This window comes from Mustela nivalis (genome assembly GCF_964662115.1).
Source record: "Mustela nivalis genome assembly, chromosome: 12".
Taxonomy (NCBI): Eukaryota; Metazoa; Chordata; class Mammalia; order Carnivora; family Mustelidae; genus Mustela; species Mustela nivalis.
In genome coordinates this window covers 68,586,068-68,604,398 of record NC_139031.1, presented here as the reverse complement: position 1 = coordinate 68,604,398, position 18,331 = coordinate 68,586,068, and the positions used below count along the sequence as shown (strand labels likewise).

General features: G+C 39.1%; 1 protein-coding gene across 4 annotated transcripts in view; it reads right to left on the bottom strand.

The window, feature by feature from the left end:
- Positions 1–18,331, bottom strand: part of CDK6 (cyclin dependent kinase 6) — a 244,070-nt gene that overhangs the window by 159,183 nt on the left and 66,556 nt on the right. For all 4 annotated transcript variants that reach the window (XM_082692623.1, XM_082692625.1, XM_082692622.1 and 1 more), the window contains exon 3: positions 17,008–17,143. In XM_082692623.1, the coding sequence (XP_082548749.1) occupies positions 17,008–17,143 (136 nt within the window). The remainder of the gene's footprint in view (positions 1–17,007; positions 17,144–18,331) is intronic.

Below are 18,331 nucleotides of genomic sequence, written 5' to 3'. Positions count from 1 at the left end.
ACCACAGGCCTGGAAAAAACACAGAGGAAGAGGTTATGGAAATGGAAATGGAAATGCTAATTACTTAAACAAGCACATTTCCAAAATATACTATATAATGCTATATACTATACTATATATAAATATACTGAGCCTTATAATTTTTTTAAAGATTTATTTATTTTAGAGAGAGAGAGTGCGAGCAGGAGGGAGGAGCAGAGGAAGAGGGATAAGCAGACTCCCCTCTGAGTACAGAAACCGATGCAGGGCTCAAGCCAGGACCTTGAGATAAGGATTTGAGCCAAAGTCAAGTCAAATCAAGTCAAACGCTTAACCTACTGTGCTGTCCAGACGCCCCCAGAGTACTACACTGAACCTTTTTAAAATAGTCACTGCGGGCATAGTCTTTAAGGACCCCTGCTTTCTCATCAATAAGTGGTAATTTTAATTCAAATTCAAACATTCTGAATCCGAAGGATGCTGAGAACATACTATCTAAATAATAGGTCTTTACGGCCAAGATCAATGCCGAAATGTTAACAGACAGGAATCCCATTCGACTTCGGACATTCCCTCTTATGTGACAAGTGGGTGGCATGAATTGGAATCTCTCAGAATCCCTTCCGCAAATGTTACTAAGACCCGTGCAGGACCTGAGCTCGAGGTGTGATGCCCACAGTCTCTGCTACAGCTCTGTCAGGAGGGGTGCTGTAGGTGGGTGGGGGGGCTGCTTCTCACCTTGTTTCCCATTAACTACAATATTTGCATTGATGAGTTTAGCTCCAGCTTACATTTCTGAACTCCCAAGTTTTTCCAGACTATAAATACCCAATTTAACAATGCCAGACGGAGTAAAAGAACTCTGCATGTCTAATTTCATCACAGAGACATGTTCTAGAAATGAGTATTTTTAAGTTAAATGGGGGATACCTGTACTTATTAAAACAGCCCCTCTCAGCTCAAATGCCACGTTGCAGTGGTCAAAAAGTTGCACAGCTTGTTAAAGGTTACTGGCTTGCACACGTTTGATTTGTGAGTTAGGAAACTACAAACCGTATTTTAAAAGGCAATGCAGCAAGCAGCTGGATATAACATTTCCAGGCTTCCCAGCCCTTCTGGATGCTTCGTTAGGCCTCTTATCAGAAGAAGAAGAATAGAGATCTCTGTTATGGCTTTCCTGTGGCAAGGAAAAGACAAGGCGATGATTTTCCAGTCCATTTCCCCTGGTAACATGCTCATCAATCACCGGAGGCTAGGACTTTGTTATTTGGGCTGGAGGAAAGAGAGCTCAGTGGTTTCTATCCCAGTGGAATGAGACTCTCTCCTATGCAATGCTTTAGGTTACTATCAAGGGTGTGTTGCCTCTACCTTAAGAGTATTTGGCTCTGACGGCTTGTGGCTCACAGGGCTCGGTGGGAACACAGCAATGACTACTGACTGACATCTACTGCTGATTCAGGCTGGGATTAAAGTGGTTTTGGAACAGCTTGCTTGGTGATGCCAGTTTTCCGAATCCAACAAGGGGACTACCAAAGCTGTAGGGATTTCTTGTTCTGAAAACGACGTATCCTTAACAATTTTCATTTACTATCACCCACACTGGTCTATGTTCATCTTCATATGTTCAAAAGGACTACAATGGAAAAGGATGACAGACTTTAAAGGAAGGTTCCCCTCCCCACCCAACATTCAGAAAATAACAAACAAACATACATTCAAATTTTTTTTGGCAGCACTTCCCCCGCTTTAACTTTGAAGAAATACAGGTTGTCCTAAGCGTTATTCATGTTCTCGTGAGGGCAAGTACATGTTCCAAAGATCACTGTTAGCGTTTCGAGTCTCAGATATTCTACTTCAGGAAAAATTGGAAAGACGTCTGACAACCCTTCATTAAATCAATTTTGCATTCATTATATCTTATCCATTTATCTATCTATCTCATCTATTTGGCCTGTATAGGTAATCTCCCTGTACAGACCAATCCAGGGTTTGAAAGAAATGTTCCATTTTTATTTTTAAAAATTTTTTGCAGGTACAGAATAAACACAAATATCCAAAAAAGCCTTTCCTTAACTATACAATGTTAACTGTTAGGAGCTCATTTTAGTAAGAGGATGAAAAGCTGATGTGAGGTAAAAAACAGTGAAAACATTCCATGCGCACTAAAGAAATCCACGCCTATGCCTGCCACTGTAGTAAAAATAGACTTGTAAATTCATTCTATAGAGTTTACTACTCAGTAGTAATTACCTCCGTTTACAATCAAGTGAAATTCCCCCATAGCCCAATTATTCTATTTAATGGTAATATGACAATAAGATTAAAGGAGACAACAATGGTGTCAGTAAATCTTATTAGGAAACCAATCATTTTTTTTTCTACTCTTTCAATGTTTGTCATTTTATCATTATTAGCATCAATAGGCATGTACTAAATGCTTTTAATGTATATACATTGATTATTTTACAAAATCAGTCTTACGGTGTTCCTAACAGCAAAGGAAATGATACTATGTTGATAATTCTTATGCTTAGCCATGAAGAAAAGATTCAGATGTAAGAACTCAAACTTCTCTGTAACAGACTGTATTCCCCATAAAAAAAAAAAAAAAACGATGTTGAAACACCCTTGTCAGATGTTAAGACTATTAGGCTGAATTATAGGAAATTTCTATTTTTGTAGGACAAAAGCAGTCAACTACTGACAATTCATATGGCTTTGTGTAGTAATAGTACATGCTCACTCTAGACTTTAGACTTTTTTTGTTTATATATATAAACAACCTATAATATCTCCACAGAGATACATGTTTTTAATGTTTCAGTATATTTACTTCTGGTTTTCAATATATGAACTTGAGATGGACTTCAAACTTAGGATCATATTGTATAAACAGTTTGAAGCTTGTCTTTCTTTATGCAATTATTCTTCAAAAATTTTTTTTTTGCAAAAATCATTGTTAGATGAATTTTTGTAATTTATTTAATCTTAGTACATCCTCCTTTTTCATGTGTATTTCTCTGATTATCTGTAAGGCTGAGTATTTCCCCTATCTTTCAACCATTCCATGTACATGTGTTTCTTCCTGACTGCACATTCCTTCTCTATATCTAAATTGGGTAATTTCTTATTGGATTATAAAAGCTTTTTATATGTTAAGGATACTAAACTTGTCATATTTTTAAAATCGTTTTATTTGCCTTTTAGTTTTATTTATAATAATTTAAGATTTTTATAGTCTAGTCCATGAATTGTTTCCTTTGTGATAATATCTATAGTGTTTTGCTTAGAAGACTGGACTCTCAGATCTGATATTTGCTTATATGTTATTCTATTCATTAAAAAAATTAACAGTGACCCCCCCCCATACACACTTGCCTTTTGAAACTATAGAGTGTTTATTAGACTTTATACAAAACCATAAAAGAGGGCACTTGCTTGGTATCCAAAGCTGAAAGTGCTGTCTTCAGTCTCCTAACCAGCACTAAATGTTACTAAATCAGGCCTGTTTCTAGCAAAATTTACAAGCAAACTCAGCTGTCTCTTTTCTAAGGAAAATTTCCTGCTGTACAAAGGGTTACCTCTGAACAGTATCTCCATTATTTCACCCATGACTCCATTCCTAATTTTCTGTTTTCTGGCAGCTGCTCTCTGACTTACAAATAATGCGTGTCTTTGTTTAGAGTTCCTTAAAAAAACTGTATATTCTAAATGTGGAAGAAAGCTCAATTTATTTTACTTTGAAACCTGAGAAATCAATAACATGAACCATATGTTAATTATGGAACTTAGTGATAAATAAAGTAAGAAGGTCCTGAGAAACCTTGCTGGTGAAAGTGATGGTAGTATTGAAACAGAAAAGGAAAGAAGTCCTTTCTCTCGGTGGGTGATGCTTTCATAAATCTCTCTGCTTGGGAGGATACCAAAATGCAACTCTTTTCTTAATTCATTCTAATGTAATTTATATTTCACTTTCTTCCGGTTCCTAAGTGTTTTCCATCAAGGCCTTAACAGTAATGATGAGTTGATTACCAAGGACCATTAGTACAGGAGCCACGTTTAGAACAGATGATGTTAAAGACAGAACTTAACTGGTATTTTTGTCCTTTCATGTCATTTATTGGCATTATATAGTTTTTGCACTGAAGACATGCATCAACCAATCCTTAATATCTGGTGGAAAATATCAGAGAACTTACTAGGTTTACAAGATAAATTGCTGTGACTGGAGTAATACTCATAATGCGGGAATAAGAGTCATATAATGTTTCAGATATTTACATTTGACATAATCACATGCTTTTTAAAAAAGCTACTTTTGGGGGGTTATTGTGGGTTATAAATATCTTCTTTTTCCCTTGGGCCGATACAATTAATCGTCTTGTTACCACCAACTCATTTCTTCCCTTTCTTGTACCCTGTCCTGCTGAGAGGAACATATTTTCATAGGAGGCGGTAGAGGGAAGCAGGGCCCTTTCTTATGGCCTTTACACCAAATTAGTCTCAACAAACACATCAGGTCTTCAGCTATGGGTGATGTGAATTTCTCAGTTCCAGATTTGAACATTAAAACGTCATATATAAGTGAAATTAAAATGTCAACAAAGAGCACTTCAAGCATTCATTCCATACTAGACATAGCCAAAGAACATCTTAGACTGAGGGTAACTGTTTCCAAATCAATCAAAATCCGACTGCTCAATGCAGACTTAATTAACCGGTAATGTCGCAGTTCCCAAACTTAATTCGCAGTGAACGCTCCTATGCCCTGTGGTCCCCAATTTCCTGCTAAGTTCTATTTTAGCCTTCCAATCTAAAAGTGGTATGACTCTACTGGAATAGAATGATAAATATTTCTTTGGTTTGTCCAAGAAAGGAAAAATGAACAAGTATGGTTAAGGACAGCAGAGAGCAATGGTAAATATAAAAATCAACAAAGCTACCAGCTTGTATTTGTTAAAAGCTTCTAATGACATGATCTCAGGGTTCTGGGATCGAGTCCCATGCTGGCGCCGTGCTCAGTGGGGAGTCTGTTAGAGATTCCCTCTCTCCATTTCCCTCTGCCTCCCACCCCTGCTCACGTGCCCTCTCTTTTCTTCTCTCTAAATAAATCTTTTTAAAAAAGAAAGTTTATAATGACAGCTGGAAGAAATTTGAGCACTCATTGCTTCTAATATGGGAGTACCTGAATACTATGTTTGGCACTGCTGTCAATGCTAAAAAAGCTATCACCCACCTAACTTTCACATGGATTTGGTTCCTTACCTGTAAAACAGGTTAAGAATTCTGGACCAGTTACATTTGCAAGTCTGGTAACAGTTTATTAATTCAAGACCACAGAGAACTATGAAAACATAAGTGAAATGAAACAAAAAGCGTCTTCCAAAGGTCAAATTGTGATGCGTCATTAAGAATTTTTTTTAAAGAATAAGATTTCAGAGTGGCTTAAGAATTTCTAGTTAGAGGGGCGCCTGGGTAGCTCAGTGGGTTAAAGCCTCTGCCTTCAGCTTAGGTCATGATCTCGGGGTCCTGGGATCGATCTCTGCATCGGGCTTTCTGCTTATGGGGAGCCTACTTCCACCTCTCTCTCTCTCTGCCTGCCTCTCTGCCTACTTGTGATCTCTATCTATCAAACAATTAAATAAAATCTAAAAAAAAAAAAAAGAAGAAGAATTTCTAGTTAGAATTCTCATATTCCCAAGTGTTTTCTTTTTAATTTTTATTAGTGAGTTACATTTGCCAATAGAACATCTTAAGGAATACAACCTCAGTGTTCTCTCTCTCTTTTTTTTTTTAAGACTTTTTTATTTATTTGACAGAGAGAGAGAGAGAGAGAAAGACAAGAGCAAGCCCAAGCAGGGGGAGCAGCAAGAGGGAGAGGGAGAAGCAGGCTCCCTGCCAGGGAGCCGGATGTGGGGCTCAATCTCAGGACCCTGGGATCACAATCTGGGCAGAAGGCACATACTTAACTGACTGAGCCACCCAGACACCCCTAAAACCTGGGTGTTATTAAACAGGTGTTGTATGTTTAACTCCTAGTTAAAATGCCCCACCGGACTTCACCTGGGCTGAGATCTGAACCTTCTGGTGGCTGGCATTATTCAGGCACAACAAGCAAGTATTTCAGAGGGTTGAATCATCTCAGAATGTATTCCATTCCCCATGCCAGTCCTGCCATAAGTCACACATAAAGATACTGAAGGAGAATATTTTTTAAACCGCGGTGTTTAGGAGTGCCTGGGTGGCTCAGTGGGTTAAGCCTATGCCTTCGGCTCAGGTCATGATCCCAGGATCCTGGGATTGAGTCCCGCATCAGGCTCTCTGCTCGGCAGGGAGCCCGCTTCCCCCTCTCTCTAACTGCCTCTCTGCCTACTTCTGATCTCTCTCTCTCTCTCTGTCAAATAAATAAATAAAATCTTTTAAAAAATAAATAAATAAACTGCGGTGTCTATAAGCATCACCAGAGGGTACTTACTAGACACTCCTTCCGAGAGCAGGTTGGAGAGTTGGTTAGGGCAGGATGACTGTTTTAAAGGAGCACTCGAGGCAGTGGTTATGTAGCTGATTAACGACCACACCTGGAGAAATATCATGTTTACCTACCCTCATTAACCCTTTATTCCATGGAACTCCTTTTTTGCAAAATGTGTTGAGTTTAGTCTATTTTCCAGGCATCTCAATTAAGCTTACTATTGCATGGCAGTAGTGAGACTTTTTAGAGATTAGATTTATACTTGATTATTTCTAACAGTCCAGAATTATCTTTTACTTCCTAAGACTTCAAGTGTCACAGTATCCAGATGCTTGGCATCAGCCCCTGATGTAGATACAGAAGTCCAAATTCAGGTCAAGTTCTCCTCATTTCATATTCCACTGGAGTCGATCTTTTTGGAGAATTTTTTTCTTTTAGAATGATGATGAGAAAGAGGAAGAGCAGAATGAGAGGAATCGCAACAACAGTTCATACATTGGAGGTATTTGAGTCTCACGACTGCTGCTATCGGGTTTTCAAGGGCTCGTTACACAAGTGTTTGTGAAAGCATTATTCATTTGACAAATATTTACTAGAACCAAGAATGATTTTCTTAACTGCAATGAAAGAACTGATTAATCCTTTCCACCTTGCTTAGGAATGAGGAATAAAATGCTATTTTAGATAACTGGTGGATACCATCTTTATAGACCTTTCACTAATTTAAAATGTAGTGACTGTAAATTGTTAACAACTGTTCCAGCGGAACGGTGCTATCTTAACTTCCAAACTCCCCAGTGCATAGAAGTATCTGTAATTTGGGGGGAAGAAGGATCAAAATGCAAATGAAGAAATAGAGGACAGTATTTTCAGTTAGATTTTGTAAAGTCACTTAACTTCAAAACTGTGACTTCTCCTGGCGGGGATGAGGAGGAACTTTGGACACAATGCTGAACGTATCCTTACGGCAAACTTAGCTTCAGATTTTAAAAAATGTGTAACTACTGAATTATTTTTTACATATATATCCCGCAGAGACGAGAAGAGGGTCTGCCCTTCATAGCGTCAATCATTCTCTTCATTGGACTTGGTTTCCGATCCTTAGTATAAAACCTATTTAACAGAATCCAACATGGAAAGATGGTAATTTCTGGAATTTTGGTAAGTTAGTAGTACACGAACAGAGGCAACACTTTATAGTTCTAGTGGAGATCAGTTATTGGCTTTAGACTACATCTAAACCAAGCCAATGAGGTGAATCCTTAGTTACAATGTGGATAATCCCAACGCCCTGCCCACTGTAAAGAATGTGCAGGCACAAAGTGGATGTGTTGAGACAGGACGTACCACATGGACTTATTCTTCTACGTGTGTGGATGCATAATTACATACACAATCTAACCTTGAAAAAGTACAACTTACTAACTTGTACCATGGGTCCACTGATTCCTACATTTCAGAATAAATTCGAGGATTAGTGAGGTAAGCACCTTAGTATAGTGACCAACCTCTGTTCATCAACCTAGGAGTGTCCCTTACATTCCAGACAGCACACTAGTATTGGCGTAAGTGCAATCAACTGCAGTCCTAAACCCAAAGCTCTTACCTTCCAGTTGGGAAAGACAAACACATACAAGAAAATGAATGAGATAACTTCAGCTCAGAGTTATGAAGAAGATAAAACAGAACAACAGGGGAGGGAGAGGTGTGGAACATTCCAAACAGCACTAACAGTCAGTACATTACACTCCAAGCTGGAAGCATGGCAGGAGAACAGAAAGAAAGCAGGTGTGGCCGGGGAACAGTGGACCAGAGAAGGGTGGAGGCACACTGGAATTCGAAGGGTGGAGGAAGAAAGAGCCCTCCGTCATGTAGGACTCCTGATTTTATTCTACAGGTCATGGGAAACCACTGGAGAAAAGTTTTCAATGGGGGAGTAACACTTTATGTTTTAGTAAGGTCCCACTGGTTGTTATACCGAGGATGATGAATAAAAGGTGCAGGAATGGAAGACAGCATACTGGGTTACAAAGCTGGTCTGATGGATTAAGACTAGAGCTTTAGCAATAAAGATACTGAAAAGTAGTTGGACTGGGGATATCTTTGGGGGAATAAAGCCAAAAGTACTTTCTTGGGTAGGAGAAGAATAAATGAAACAAGATGGGATCAGGAGGGAGACAAACCATAAGAGACTCTTAATGTCACAAAACAAACTGAGGGTTGCTGGGGGGGAGGGGGGAGGGAGAGGGTGGTGGGGTGATGGACATTGGGGAGGGTATGTGCTACGGTGAGTGCCGTGAAGTGTGTAAACCTGGTGATTCACAGACCTGTACCCCTGGGGATAAAAATACATTATATGTTTATTTAAAGAAAAGAAAAAAAGAAGTACTTTCTCATGGACTGGATGAAGACTGTGAAGGAAAGCAAGAAACCAAGAATAATGCCTAAGAGTGGGGCTCAAGCAATGGGGGCCTGGGGAAGGCTTCAACTGGTAAGAGGATCCTTGGGCAATGTTTTGGTTATGAGATATCATATGGTGATAGCATGGGGGAGAGCTCAGCCTGGAGGATATATGATATCTGAATATCATATGATATCTGAAGATTCTGGATGGAATGACATCACCTGGCCAGAAAGTATAGACAACAAAGAAAAGAGGGCGGAGGGTGAGGCCTTGAATGTTCCAACACTGAGAGGAAAAGAGTCAGAAAAAAGACTATAACCAGGGAGCTTGGGCACATGCTAAATTTAGATGCGGAATATCCCTGTTCTATGCAGAGCCTCTCTCTGCTGTGTGTCACCACGGTGAAACACACTGGGTATACACTGCCTGTGACTTTTTAATGGGCTCTATAAACAGATTCAATGCCTAAGGTGAAGAAACATTTTCTAAAGTGATTCCAACTTACCTGTTACTAGTTTGATCAAAGTGTCGTTTGCTTACTTTAGTGAGTCAGTATTTATTTTAAGTGAGTCAGTCTTACAGTACACCTTTAGAAAGACATTAGCTTTTTTTTTTTTAACCCCTATTTCCTGTTAGGAAAAGAAAAATCCAAACCAGCAAGTAACTGTTATAATTGTTATTATCTACTTTTAGATAATCATGTATTTGCATAATTCTGTCCTTTGTCTCCTGATGTTTTCAGCTTACTCCAGGGCTTGGGAAACTGTCTAAGGATTTCCTTCTGGGGGAGTCCTCAAAATCTAGATTATCTAAGTATGTTCTTCCTGAAGAAGTTTCTTGATTCACTGAAAGTTACCACAAGTTTAGCTCATACACTCTATATTTTCCCCCAAATTTGGGGAAAACTCAGAGTTGACTCACTTCCTTCTGAGGATCTCTCCTCCTGGAGTCAATGGCCAACTGTGGGTGCTACGCTGCTGGCTGTTCTTAGACTGGCTGCTTACGTCTTCCTCAGAGCAATAGAGCTGATGTTCCTCTTAAAGATATCCCCTTCCAATTCTATGTGTATGTGTCAGGAGAACACATACATAGTGAAGGGTGTGGTCTGTGTGCAGAAAATACTGCTGTTGAGTCAAAAGACTGTATTTGGAGCAGACTTTCCACAGGAAAAAAATCTACCATCTAGGTTGCATTCCTGATGGAAAGTCCAGATGCCTTTTTTTTTTTTTAAAGAATACTTCCAAGCACAATGGTTAATACACTGTGAATGATGTGCCTTTTAAAGATTTATGTATTTTTTTTTTTAGAGAGAGAGAAGAAGAGAGAGTGAGCGACCGCACATGTGTAAGCACAGGGTGGGGGGCAGAGGGAGAGAGAGAATTCCAAGCAGACTTCCTGCTGAGCAGGAAGCCGCACACAGGCTCCATCTCACAACCCCAAGATCACGACCTGAGCCGAAATCAAGAGTCGGACGCTTAACCAACTGAGCCACCCAGGCACCCTGAATGATATGCTTCTTATAGGGCATCATAAGGGTCTAGAACGTGCATACATAGATTAGATAAAACACTATAACAGCGGGTCCTATCAAGTATTGTTACCTCAATGTGGACGGCAGCAGAACTAAAATGAAGACTCCTAGGACGCAGGCTGGAGAGAGCCCAAAGCCGGGGACAGAAGAGAGGGCTGGTGCAGAGCTATGCAGAGCCCAGTAAAGCTAAGCATGTGGAGAGTGGGGGTGTGGTGACAGTGGTGGTGGTGGAGAAAGCAACAGGTGGGAGAAGCAGTGAAGGGAAAGGGTATAGGGAACATAGGATCTTGAGTACTAAGAAGAAAATGAATGGTCTGGGAAACAGCACTGGTGAGCAATGAGCCCTGAGCGATCCAACTGTACGACAGGAGTGAACTATCTGAAGTTAAATTGCTGGGTCCATCACAGAGTAAAAATCAACACTGGCGTGACTGCCCTATGAGCTCCTTTGCCCTGGAACCAGTGTTATTAGGACATTCTACTTTGCTTATTAAAATTAATTTTATTAAACAGTCCTCTCAGACAGCTTTCCCCTGGGCGTTTTCTTTCAAAATTATTTCACGTTTACTACAAAAAGCAGTATTAAACACAAGGACAGATGTGTGTACGTACATGTATGTTTTTAAAAACATGGTCTATTCAATTAGTCCAGCCATGACACTAGATGGAAAAAACTGTCCTTCCAGGATCCTTATCGTTATTGTGGAGTATGTGTTCTTTGAATTTCTTGCCTTGTTTTTGGGATCACCTTATTATGCAACATCTGCTCTGAATTTCCAATGTGATAAACAGAGTATGAGTGTCGGTGGCAGATGGCTAATGACCAGCAGCGACGGGGCATTCAAGCCTGCCTTGTTTTCTGAGAAGCGATATTTTCATGTTAATTTGCTCTGTGTCCTGCAAAGATGAGACAAATCACCTGCTCATAATTCAGGCAAAGTGGAGACCACCAGGAGCCGAGAAGGGGCAACGGCTTGATTCCTTTAGGGGTGAGAGGAGAGAAGGGTCTGGGGGACTTTTCCTCATCCGGAGTGGCTGGGGACCCATCAGTCACTCTGCGTTATGTCAGATGGAGAAAGAAGGCGCAGCCCCGGGCATCCCATACTGACACCAGAGCCACTGTTTACTGCAAGCAGATATTATTCATGAAAACAGATATTTCCCAGAGGCAGAAAACAGGTGCTATTAAGACTGTGTGTCAGTCTCTGAAGTCTGGGTTTTGTAAAATAAACCAAATAGTATATTTTATCTCCTAGGGAAGAGATTACAACCAACAGAAATCTGTAAGAAACATTCAATTGAAGATAAAACGAAATCTAATTCACAGGGAAAATGACCCAAACAGACACATAAACTTTGAGCTTTTGGGCCTTCTCAAGCCCTATAGAATTCATTTATCATAGAAATACATAAGTAAAATGTAATTTTTATTCCAAGATTGAGTCATACAAAGGGGCCATATGGTCCCGAGCTAAAAGACCCCTGTCCTGTTTTGGAGAGGCAGCTGATCTTTTCCGACTGATCTTTCAGTGCCTTGGATTTCTACTTGTGAAATTATACTGCCAATTTCAACAAACATGTTATAGGCACAGAATGTCCAAAGAAGGAGTTTATAAGATGTTGAGAAGCCATTCCATATACTAGGAAATACACTGTACTATTACAGGCAAGCCTAAGCACCAAATGAGTAGTTCAGTAAAACAGGGCATTTCATTTTAAAACCTTATAAAACAGAAGACTTTACATGGAAGTCTCTCCTGATACAAAACCTGCCATATAGTTCATTTTCTGGGTAGCAGTTACACTGGTTAAAGAACAAGAAGACAGATTTTATTTACAGGTGCTTTCTTATTCCCTCTTACAGGGCAGCTGACAAAGGCATGAAAGAGAAAAAAAAATCTGGAAGTTCCTTTTTCTCATAAAGTCCTCATAAATGAAAAGTGCTATCTAAGCACAGAGACTCTAAATTTATCTTGAACCCTAAAAAAAATAATAATCATTAAGATGTCAATTATTGTTTCTTAAAGTTTAAGCATGGAAGTCTACGAAGACAATGTCAAATCTCAAAGAAAAATAAAGATGGCACTGACTCTCCCTATAATCAAGTACGCTGAAAGATAACAATCAGAATTAAAAAGAGGAAAACAAGATAGGGCAATGACAAGCCAATGAATATTTGCTGACTTTAAAGTACAACAGGCAACAGGCTCCTCTAAGCAAATGTCATTGTGATCACCAACGCATGCGCCTCAAGAAGAGGTGATGAAAAGGCGCCTGTGTGGCTCCGTGGGTTAAAGCCTCTGCCTTCGGGCTCAGGTCATGATCCCAGAGTCCTGGGATCGAGCCCCACATCGGACTCTCTGCTCTGCGGGGAGCCTGCTTCCTCCTCTCTCTCTCTCTCCCTGCTTGTGATCTCGGTCTCTCAAATAAATAAATACATAAAAATCTTAAAAAAAAAAAAAAAAAAAAGAAGAGGTAATGAAGACCTCAAGATGAAGTATGCACTAGATGTATGTATGCATTTATTTATTTTTATAATATAGTGTATTTTAAAATGGGAAGAACCACCCATGATTTTATTTTATTCTCATGAGCCTCTCAATGGCAAGTTCCCATTCAGGCCTCTACCACACTTCACTTACTTTATCAAAGCCAAACGTGAATACCACGTAGTCATCACAAGCTTTTCCCAGTGAGTTCACCCAACTATCAACCTTCACAAATACGTAGGGCTCCAGGGTGTTTTTCCCGTTTTGTTGTTGTTGTTATTAGCAAATGGTATTTAAAAGAATTTGAAAAATTGTTATGTGATCAATGTAATAAGCACATCACATTAGCCCATCCTGGGTTCTTTTCTAACAAATATGTTCATGAAAATACTAAACAAAAAGATGTGACCTCTATCATACCAAGTCAGAGACCACGGAACATTCCGGTTTTATCCAAGTACTGCTCACCTCCTGTAATTTATGTCCTGAGTGGGCACCAGAGTATCCTGAACTTAAGTGGGTAACAGGTAAACAGTGCCCCAGAAAACGTGGTAGAGGACAGGCTGTTGAGGAAGACTCCTTACCCTAAAAGATCTTACAGGAGGTCTTTTCTTGATTTCTGTTTTGTATTTATTTCATGTTAAGATTTTCTTGCATATTTATGATTATTTTACAGTATGGCATGTTCTGACACTTGTAAGACTATGTCAGTACTAATATCTACATTTTTTAAGAACATTTTAGAAAATATTTTGGTACCGTAATACAAAGAATTAGCTGTAGACGGTGCTCATTCGTGAGCGAGTCATGTTTTTTTTTTTTTTCTTTTTACCTGTAAACACTCCCTAAACTATTGAAATAACCATAAGAAAATGTGTACTGCATGTTTCTGGGTGTAGAGTAAGCTTCTTGGCTAATTCATTTTTGTTGTTCCCCAAAGGCTGACACAAAACTCTCTGTAAATATTCAATAAATATTTGTACCAATATACTCAGAAAAACTCTTATTCTATGTAAGAATCCGACTGTGTTCCCAATAGGTTGTTCATAAAAGCGATATTCTCTTGATCTAGTTATCTAGTTATTGAGACTGCCCATAAATAAGTCTATATAACAAAATATTTTCTGTTTTCTGAGTCCTTACCAAATTCAATTAACCAGAACCCCAACTAACCAGAACCTCCTCCTTAGCAGATATTTATCCTGCATACCAACTCTTTGTTTTTTTTTTTTTTTTAAGATTTTATTTATTTGTCAGAGAGAGCAAGCACAAGCAGGGGGAGAAGCAGACTCCCCACTGAGCAGGGAACCTGATGTAGGGCTCAGTCTCAGGACCCTGGGATCATGACCTGAGCCAAAGGCAGATGCTTAACTGCTGACTGAGCTACCCAGGCGCCCCTATATACCAACTCTTTAAAAAAGAAATCAATCACAAGAACAAAAGTACAAGTTTTTACTAAAAATAATTTTGTATCATTTCCATATAAGGCCTAAAACTATACATCTGATGGTTTTATAGTGCTTTTACCATGATTATTCATGTTTTAAATAATGGCCTTACCAGATCACAGTCAAATTACTTAAAAACTCTTACATTTGATAAGGAAGAAAAGCAGATTAGCATAGTATAGTTCAGAAAATTTTTAAAAGTTAAAGATGAAGACAAAAGAGATCTTTTGATTAGCCTTTAAGTTAGGAAAATGTTCAATTAACCACTGACATCTACATTAATTGCCTAAAGTATTTCATAATTTACTATGAAAGCATCAATATACCATTAAACACTAACCTTAGATAACCAGACCCCCTTGCCTCCACTTCTACCAGCAAACTTGGTCCCTATATGATCAGTGGGGGTATTACCCCTAAAGGCTGAAGAAATTTAAGAGACTCCGGGAGAATTTCCTGTTTAATACAGAATGAGTGATATTTCCTTTCCCAGGAGATGGATGAAAAACTTAGAAATACTTTTAACAGTTCATTTTATCAAAACCTTCTGATAACCAGCATTACTTCCCCCTCTTGCCCTCCTAAAAAAAATTGTGAAGTAATTACATCTGAAGAAAGGCTGTCAATGTGTCTTATTTACTGAGTACCTATGTGTAAAAATCATCGTGTAGTGACTGTCAGGATACAAAGATGAATGAATATGGACATAAATAATCACAATTAAAGGTAGAAAATAGGGGGCACCTGAGTGGCTCAGTGGGTTAAAGCCTTTGCCTTCGGCTTGGGTCATGATCCCAGGGTCCTGGGATAGATCCCCGCATCGGGCTCTCTGCTCCTCTGGGAGCCTGCTTCCTCCTCTCTCTCTCTGCCTGCCTCTCTGCCTACTTGTGATTTCTCTCTCTCTGTCAAATACATAAAATCTTAAAAAAAAAAAAAAAAAAAAAAAAAAAGGTAGAAAATAGGACCAAAAGGGGGAAATGTGTAGAACAAGCACTGTTAAGACCAATGAGATCACATCTAGCTGTGAAAGTTGATCAAAAACTATCTGGGGTGAGCCTGGTAGTTCAGCAGATTTACTGGTGTGTGGAGGGGAGCCAAGAAATGACTATGAGGAGGAGGATGAATGACATAGGTAAGAAATCGTGAACCACACAGAGTCTAACTTGGCAAGTAACAGAGTCCATGAGAAGGGGCTCTGCCCTGTGGGATGAACATAGGGTTTCAGACAAACTCACAGAGGAAAGCACTGAAGCCACACTGGCAAGAAAGTGAGAGGAACGAGGGATGCAGGGAGAGAGGAGAAGAGGGCCAAGAGAGGTAAGAAGGAATACCTACTTTTTTTTTTTTAAGATTTTATTCATTGAGAGAGAGAGAGCCGGCAAGGGGCGCGGCTGGGGTGGTGAGGAGCAGACTAATCTCAAGTGGTTTCCACGCTGAGCGCAGGGCTTGATCTCATGACCCTGATATCATGACCTGAGCGGAAATCAAGAATCAGACACTTAACCAACTGAGCCACCCAGGCACTCCAGGAATTCCTACATTTAAAGGGCCTTTAAGTCCCTAAAACTGCTCAGAAAGAGACGAGTGCACACTACTGAGCATCATATTCTTTCATGAAAGGCAGATGGGAATAAATCCTTTATCAATGTAAAAACAAAGGAACAAATCATTCAGCATCAAGTTCTGAATGTGTCAGCATCTGAAAACACCACCTTGCTATCACTAGAAGTCAAGTATTTCCATTAAAGTATTTCCACATAAAGTATTTCCAGCTATTACCTCTTATCTAAAATGATGCTGAATTTTAGAAACCATTTCTAAACAAGGACTGGTGAGGTTAGGAGCCGGTTTCATTAAGTCACCTAATAGATATAAACGAAAAGGTCATCTTGAAGACCCGCCCACCCACCACACTCACTGATCGAAGAGATATACTGAGAAGTTCCATTAAGCAGGACGGAAGTATGACCAATAAAACTTCCTAAGTAGGTTTTCCCGCTATAGGGAACGGATTGAAGGAAGGGTTGAAGGAAGAAAGGACTTCTAGATGATCTCTAAGGAGTCTTAAGTCATTCCTGCATCCCAAGGGTTTAGGACCGTACCTGGCACTGAGGCTTCCTCTAAGTGTTTCATGAGTGAGAAAAAAAAAATGGAGAACGAAGAGTCTAAGAACCAGTATTTCAGATTTACACAGTATACTTTATGTTCTGGAGTCATTATACAATTACAATATGCAACATGCTCAAGGCGAAGTTTCAAATTATGTCCCTCAGAGTCTGTGATCAGAAAAAGACTGAGCTGTATTTATGACACTATACCTTCTAAGATTAGGGCCAGATAATGTACATAGAGATACTTTTCAAAAATTTTAATATGTATGAACACTACAAAGGTTTTTTCACTCAGCTCTATAATTAATGAGCTAGAATATATCTCATTCTTTGAACATCTCACTTAGCTGGTACATTTTAATTATGTACAGAGTTCTAAAAGCTCTAATTCTCGCAATATATTTTTTTTTAAAGTAAGCTCTACACCCTGAGACCCTGAGATCAAGAGTCACATGCTCCACTGACAGAACCAGCTAGGCACCCCCTGGCAATTTTCATAGGAAAGAAATACGACTGAGTAATAGACTATAATAATGTGACTATTTAATCAAGCAGAGAGACGATTCTTGGTACCTTTATGGTTTCAGTGGGCACACCAGGCTCCGGGACTTTATCCAAGTAAGTGGTCAAGTCTTGATCGACGTGTTCAAACACTAATGTCAGTTTGGTTTCTCTGTCTGTTCGTGACACTGTGCACACATCAAACAACCTAAAAGAAGAAAAGAAAGAGATATTAAGTCAGTAACAATAGGCAAAGAAGTAATTTGTACATCTTACATATATCCTGTAATTCGGTCATACAATACGAAAAAAAAAAAAACGGCAGTGTTGATCACTATGATATGTAAGGGTACCTAATGGGATCTGATACTCTAAAAGTAATCTGAGATTCAGGAGAGAAGTACTTGGTTAAGGGATGACAAAATCCACAGCAGCAAAGAGAAAACAACATGACTGGAGCATAGGAATGTTTGCCTGGAGAGTTTCCTTAGTTAAGACCTTACTTACGTACAACTTGCCAATGGAGATAGCTTAAAAAACTGCAGCCTAGGAAAAATAGGGTTCTTTTTTGCACACAGTTCAAGAATTATTAAAGGGGCAGATTAAGCATTCTTCGGAGATGCTGGGCTCTGAGATGAAGATTTTTCTGGAATTTAAGGTGTCACTATCAGGCCTATGAAAATGAGGATGATGAAATACAGAGAAATTTGGATTATTTCTAAGAGAGACTTCTCATTCTGGTGAATCAAATCATTTCCCTGGAAAGCGCATAAATACTTGGTTTAAAAAATTCCAAATAGCATGCTAATGAAAACTGAAATTATAACATTTTCTGTGGGTGAGAGGCGGTATTTGAAAATGCATTAACAAACAAAATTACCCTTAAATAATAAAGACTGATTAACAGACTTTATAATTAAGTTTGGATGGGCGAATCTAATGTCTTCCATACAATTCCACGACTAAGTCAAAACTGAAGTATTTAAAAGCAAAGCCGTCAGTAGTCGAGAGCATTTTCAAGCCCAAGGACAAATTCTTCTTTACTTTGAACCACAGACAGTACACTATCCAGCACATGAGACGCTCACCATGTTTGAATAATTAAACAAACCACCCGTAAACAAGCTGTAAGTGAATTTGACAAGAATGTAATATAAATACTAAGGCTAATAAAATGCTATTCTTAGTCTTTTCTTTCATTTTTAAAAACCGAATAAACACTCTTTCTCTTCAAAGAAACTAACCATAGATGTGCACATAACCTGCCATTAGAATGCAGGGTTGACTCTCAATTATGTACTTTGTATATTACCTCTGTTGAATTCTTCATGCCAAGCTGGTTCACCATGTCACCCCACTGCATTTCTGGGCTAAATGGGGCCCCACAACATTTGGT